Source organism: Myotis davidii, unplaced genomic scaffold (genome assembly GCF_000327345.1).
Source record: "Myotis davidii unplaced genomic scaffold, ASM32734v1 scaffold425, whole genome shotgun sequence".
Lineage (NCBI taxonomy): Eukaryota > Metazoa > Chordata > Mammalia > Chiroptera > Vespertilionidae > Myotis > Myotis davidii.
In genome coordinates this window covers 4,065,338-4,072,212 of record NW_006296413.1, presented here as the reverse complement: position 1 = coordinate 4,072,212, position 6,875 = coordinate 4,065,338, and the positions used below count along the sequence as shown (strand labels likewise).

The window sequence follows — 6,875 nt, the reverse complement described above, 5'->3', positions numbered from 1 at the left end:
CGCTTCACACAGCGCCAGGCCGCGCCCCGGGGCGCTCGGGCACGCCCCCCACGCTCACTGCAATTGGTCCTTGCAGAGAGCGAAGCCTACTGATTGGCCCAGGGGGGCGGAGCCTTCAGGCGCCAAAAAAGGACTGGGCGCTCAGCGTGATATAATGCTCCCAATCTAGATTTACGCCTGCGTAAAATTCTAAGTGGGAGGACCTTTAACCTTCCTGCTACAGGCTCCCGGGGAAGATTTGGAGGTGCCATCCCCGCAGAGGAATGCGCATGTGCTGACTCTCCCAATTACTTGAACTTGTTGGGTACGACTTAAAGGGACAGTGTCTCATAAAACTTCGTAGAAAGCTTCTCAGGGAAACAAGTAAACAAACATTTGCATTTACAAAACGCTTTACCATCCTTTATCTTTTCAACCCGAATAACAACCTTCTAAAGTAGAGAGCATGTAAAAGAAAAAAATAAAATAGAGAGTATAGTCACCATTTTACCGATAAGAAAATAGACATAAAGGTTGCTGCGAGCGCATCACCAAGGCCTTTTCCATTCCTCCCACGAAAAGCTTGGCAGCCTTACTGACCCTCCCTTCTTTCTCCAGGCGGTCAGAGCTCCATTCCCTCTTTGGAATAATAATAGTTCTTTTCATATTTCTAGTCCAAAAATTAAATAAAGAATGGATTCTAAGTCCCTTGAGGAGGGGTCTATTGTTTTTGCACAGCTGGTGAACAAAGAATGGTTTTTCCATGTTTAAATAGTTGGAAACTATGTAAAATTCACAGGCCAGTGTTCATAAATAGCTTTAGTGCAGCGGTTCTCAACCTGTGGGTCGCGACCCCTTTGGCAGGGGTCGCCTAAGACCATCCTGCATATCAGATATTTACATTATGATTCATAACAGCAAAATTACAGTTATGAAATAGCAATGAAAATAATTTTATGGTTGGGTCACAACATGAGGAACTGTATTTAAAGGGCCAGAGGCTGAGAACCACTGCTTTAGTGGGTCCTGGTCAGGTAGCTCAGTTGGTTAGAGCATCCTTCTGATAAGCCAAGATTCCAGGTTTGATCTCCTGTCAGGGTACATAGAAGCAGCAACCAATAGATGTATAAATAAGTGGAGCAACAAATTGATGTTTCTGCCCCTCTGTCTCTCTCAAGTCAAATACATTTAACATTTTTCTTTTAAAAAACGTTTTAGTGGAACACAGCCGTGCTCATTTGACTAAGTACTGTCTAAGGCTGCTTCCTTTCTTTTTTTTTTTTAAATAGATTTTATTGATTTTTTACAGAGAGGAAGGGAGAGAGATAGAGAGTTAGAAACATTGATAAGAGAGAAACATGGATCAGCCGCCTCCTGCACACTCCCCACTGGGGAAGTGCCCGCAACCCAGGTACATGCCCTTGACCGGAATCGAACCTGGGACCTTTCAGTCTGCAGGCCGACGCTCTATCCACTGAGCCAAACCGGTTTCGGCAAGGCTGCTTTCTTGCTCCACCAGCAGACTTGAGTGCCTGAGACGGAGGTCTGCAAAGCCTAAAGGATTAATTTTTGGCCTTTAGCAGAAAAAGTTTGCAGATTCCTGCTCTACAGGGTGGGTCAAGCAGCTTAGAGGTACCCAGAGGTCATTGTAATTCTACTTTAGCCTTGCTAGGGAGATGGACTTAACTGCAATCTAATGGCAAAAGCCAGCCTGAAGGAAGGGCAACTCCCGGGCCAAGGGGCAGAGACCTGGATGCCAGTCCGAGTTCTATGCGGCCTCAGGCAAGTCACTGCTCCTCCCAGAATCTGTGAGCTGGTTTTTTCCCCTGTAACCCAGGGTTGGGTGAGGAGGAGGGAGGACTCCGGGAAGGGATTGAGGACTAGCTCCAGGAGAACTTTGGGAGACACTGGGAAGGCCCCACTCAAGGAGGCAGGCTAGTAGGACGGCTACTTGGAAAGTGCTTACAGAATGATTCAATAGATCTGCCTGTCCCCCTGCTGTGTTCATCAAATGTTTATTAAATTGATAATAATAGAAATAATGCCTTAGCTGGTTTCACTCAGTGGATAGAGCGTCGGCCTACGGACTGAAGGGTCCCAGTTTCAATTCTGATCAAGGGCACATGCCCGGGTTTCAGGCTCAATCCCCAATAGGATGCTTGCAGGAGGCAGCCGATCGGTGATTCTCTTTCATCATTGATGTTTCTATCCCTCTTTCTCCCTCTTCCTTCTCCTCTGAAATCAATAAAAATATATTTTTAAAAATTAGACATTATGAGTTGAGCCTGTGTGATGTCCTGGGCTCTGGGGTTGTCACTGCACTTGCATTACCTCATCGGCTCTTCACCACTGCTCACAGAGACGCTATTAATATCCCGTCTTACAGGCGAGGAAAACAGACTGCGGGCCTAAGTGCCTGTGGAGCGGGTGGATGAGCAAGCCCCGCTTCTCCTCCCGAAGGCAGTGGGAATAGGAGCGCATATTCCGAGAAGAGCGGATGTTGTCCTTGTGTCCCGGCCAGCAGGGATGACCACTCCGTGCAGTGGGGATTGGGTGCCCCAAGTGCAAAGGTGGCGGACACAGGACCATGCCCAATATTTAGGCCCCGAATCTGGGGCAGCAGCTTCTCCAGGCGGCTTCTCTCTAGTGAAGCTGCACTCACATCTGTCTCTCATTGTCACTTGACTGGGAGCCACAGCTGTCTCTTAGAGGGGTGCCTGTGAGCTGTGAATCTATTCCTCATCTGATTCCCTCTATGGCAGTGGTTCCCAACAGGGGGGCAAACGCCCCACAGCGGGGGCGGGGGGAGGAGGCAATTTGATTTTTAAGGGGAGCAATTCGAGAACGCGTTATTAACAATGATTTTTTTTGCATTTCTCATGGTTCTAGGGGCCGCATATACAGTATGTAAATATATATTGTGACATATGTATGCATTTCAGTTCTCTGTTATATGTTTTGAAACTTTATTTGCTATTTTTCATATCACTTCATATTACTATTTTTTTAACAATTTCTTAGTGATTTCTTCCTCAGTACTTCAACTTCCTTTTCGTTCTTTTGTTTTTCTCTCTCATGGATGCCGTGTTCTTTGGAAGCTTGTTTAGACCAAGTGAATGGCCTTTTAGGCTTCCTCCACGTGAATAGGAGCTCACTTTTTGAATAACAGGAATTATATGTCACAGGGGGCGGGGCACCAGGACTTCAGAGATGCTTACTCGGGGCGTGGGAAGAAAAGGTTGGGGACCACTGCTCTGTGGCCAGGACAGTGCAGTGTCTGCACCACAGCGGAGCGGACAGGACTCAGAGGGGCACAAGGCCCTTCTTGCCGCCTCCCCAGACACAGCCTGTGAGCTCCCCAGAAATCCAGCTCCAAGACATAAAGATCCCACAGCTTGGTCTGGGCCTGGAGTAGGAGCTGAATGTGCGAATGACAAATACTCCCCAGGTAAAGGGTGTGATATTTTCTCAGGAGGGAAGGTGGCGTTGGGGCGCACATAGGGGTGTTTCTGGGATGCAGTTCCAGCCCCTGCATGAGGGAGCTTTTATTGGACAAATGGACCCGGAGAACTCAAGGGGTCTGAAGAAAGATGAGCCGACGTTTCTGCCAGAGAAAGAAAGGGGAGCGGGCCAGGCTCTGTGGGGCTCCTGGGGGACGCCCCTCATTAGACTGGGTGGGAACTCATCAGACAGGCCTCAGGGGCACCTGGGGAGGCTCTCCCTTCCCCAGGCAGGGCACACCCTGCAGGAGCCCCTCTGGGATTCCCTCAGTGAGAGGACGATGGGTGTGGAAGGGATCAGAGAAGATAGCTGGGGGCTGTGACTTTGGACTTGGTCCAGGGTGGAGGACCTTGAATTGGCATCTTGTTTAAAATACACATAACAAATTTTACCATCTTAACCATTTCTTATCTTGCCTGTAAATCCTTACCTGAGGACATTTCCCCATTGATTTCTAGAGAAAGTGGAAGGAAGGGGGAAAGACAGAGAGAGGGTTCGGTTATCTCCTGCATGCACCCCGACCAGGGCCGTGGATCAAGCCTGCAACGAGGTACATGCCCTTGACCCGAATCAAACCAAACCAGCAACGCTTCAGTCCTAGGGCTGATGCTCTAACCACTGAACAACCGGCTTCAGCATTAACCATTTCTAAGTGTATAATTCAGTAATGCTAAATGTATTCACATTGCGGTGCAACCAGTCTCCAGCACTTTTCCATCTTGCAAAACTGATTCTCTATATCCATTAAATAACAAAATGAATAAATGTTATGGGGTAAAATAAAGTGATATCTCAGTAAAGGTGATGCAAAAGATTTTCATCTGCACCTCCCAGGTGACATAGTGTCTGTTTTGAGACCCAGTTCAAATGCCACTTCTTGCAGGAAGTCTTATGTCTGTCCCCACCCTCAGTCCTCCGGTCCTCGGAGTGAGCGCCCCTCTGTACAAAGCCCCAATCCCCCACTGCCAGCCTGACACTGAGCCCAGGACATACCCTGCGGGAGCCTGGAGCTGGCACCCTCCTGGCTGAGGTTGGAGGCTACGGGGTCTTTTGATGATGGCCTGTGTGACCTTGGGCAAAGCCTTCCCCTCTCTGGGGTTGGGATCTACTTGGCTGTGGAAGGCTCCCTGGGCTCGTCCTCCCCTGTGCTTTCTCCTTCTTCTTTGTTGATTTTTAGAGAGAGAGAGAAACATGATTTGTTGTTTCACTTATTCATCCATTCATTGGTTGATTCTTTTACTTATTTACTTTTATTATTGACAGTATTAGAGATGTCCCCTCTTCCCCCCCAACTTTGCCGCCCTCCACCCATCCCCCACCCCTCCCAAGGCCTTCACCACACTTGTCTGTGTCCATGGGCTGTGCAAATATGCATATATGTTCTTTGGTTAATCTCCTCCTGTCCCCTCCGCCCACCTTCCCTCTGAGATCTGTCTGTCTGTCCCATACATCCATGTCTGGACCTATTTTGTTCATCAGTTTATTTTGATCATTAAGTGAGATCATGTGATTCTTGTCTTCCTCTGTCACGAAGGGTAAGGGACCATTCTCTTTAATAGCTGCATATATTCCATTGTGTAAATGAACCACAGCTTTAAATAACACTGCTATGAACATAGGGGTGCATATAGTCTTTCTGATTGGTGTTTTGGGATGCTTAGGATATATTCCCAGAAGTGGGACCGCTGGGTTAAATGGCAGTTCTTTTCTTAATTAAAAACAAAATATACATATTTTATTGATTTTTACAAAGAGGAAGGGAGAGGTATAGAGAGTTAGAAACATCGATGAGAGAGAAACATTGATCAGCTGCCTCCTGCACGCCCCCTACTGGGGACTGAGCCCACAACCAAGGTACATGCCCTTGCCCGGAATCGAACCTGGGACCTTTCAGTCCCTGCAGACCAACGCTCTATCCACTGAGCCAAACCGGTTTGGGCTCCATACTGTTTTTCACAGTGGCTGCACCAGTCTGCATCCCGACCAGCAGCGTACTAGGTTCCCTTTTTCTCACATCCTCACCAGCACTTGTTTGTTTATTTATTGATGATAGCCACTCTGGCAGGTATGCGGTAATACCTCATTGTTTTAATTTGCATCTCTCTGATGATTAATGACTGAACATTTTTTCATATGTCTCTTGGCCATCTGTATGTCCTATTTGGAGAAGTGTCTATTCAAGTCCTTTGCCCATTTATTAATTTATTTAAAAATATTTTTTTATTGATTTCAGAGAGGAAAGGAGAGAGAAAGAGAGAGAAACATCAATGATGAGAGAGAATCATTGATCAGCTGCCTCCTACACACAACCCAGGCATGTGCCCTTGACTGGAATTGAACCCAGGACCCTTCAGTCTGCAGTCCAATGCTCTATCCACTGAGCCAAACCAGCTAGAGCTTAAAAATATTTTTATTGTTTTCAGAGGGAAAGGAAGAGAGAGGGAGAGAGACATAGACACATCAGTGATAAGAGAGAATCAGTGATCAGCTGCTTCCTACACACACGAACACACTGGGGATAGACCCCACAACTCGGGCATGTGCCCTGACCGGGAATCAAACCGTCACCTCCTAGTTCAGTGAAGGCGAACCTTTTGAGCTCGGCGTGTCAGCATTTTGAAAAACCCTAACTTAACTCTGGTGCCGTGTCACACATAGAAATTTTTTGATATTTGCAACCATAGTAAAACAAAGACTTATGTTTTTGATATGTATTTTATATAGTTAAATGCCATTTAACAAAGAAAAATCAACCAAAAAAATGAGTTCGCGTGTCACCTCTGACACGCGTGTCATGGGTTCGCCATCACTGTGACCTAGTTCATATGTCAACACTCAATCTCTGAGCCATGCCGGCCAGGCCCCATTTTAAAAATCGTATCGTTTAATTGGATCCTGGTGTTGAGTTGTAATCATCTATTGGCCACTTCCTGCACACCCCCTCCTGGGGATGGAGCCAGCAACCTAGGCATGTGGCCCTGAACCCATGACCTCCTGATTCATAGGTCAACGCTCAGCCACCGAGCTACATCAGCCAGTCTCCCTTTTCAATTCGATGGTGGTTTCCTTGGCTGTGCAGAAACTTTTTGGTTTGATGTAGTCCCATTTCTATACTTTTTCTTTCTCTTCATTGGTTGATTCCTGCATGTACCCTGACTGGGGATGGAACCTGCAACTTTGGCGTATCAGGATGACACTGTAACCACTAAGCTACCTGGCTAGGGCTTCCCCCAGTTTTTTCCTGCAGGGATGTGGGAGAGACTTCACCTCCGAAGCCTGGGAGTTGGGCAAGGAGAAGATGAAGGGTTTCCGTTGACAGATGAGGACACGAAGGGCCAGATGAACAAGCCTGGTGAAGACTTCTGAGCAAGGGGCTCACCGGCCCCCCCCCTCGT

At 47.4% G+C, this 6,875-nt stretch overlaps 1 protein-coding gene and 1 long non-coding RNA gene across 2 annotated transcripts in view; both read right to left on the bottom strand.

Moving 5' to 3' along the window:
• The window catches only part of ATG2A (autophagy related 2A), a 17,951-nt gene extending 17,700 nt beyond the window's left edge, over positions 1-251 (bottom strand). Inside the window, exon 1 of the mRNA XM_006771720.2 lies at positions 222-251. Coding sequence (XP_006771783.1) covers positions 222-251 — 30 coding nt within the window. The remainder of the gene's footprint in view (positions 1-221) is intronic.
• A 1,399-nt stretch (positions 252-1,650) lies between these two features.
• LOC107184353 overlaps positions 1,651-6,875 on the bottom strand; it is an 11,926-nt gene continuing 6,701 nt past the window's right edge. The window contains exon 3 of the long non-coding RNA XR_001515178.1: positions 1,651-1,660. This is a non-coding gene — a long non-coding RNA (uncharacterized LOC107184353). The remainder of the gene's footprint in view (positions 1,661-6,875) is intronic.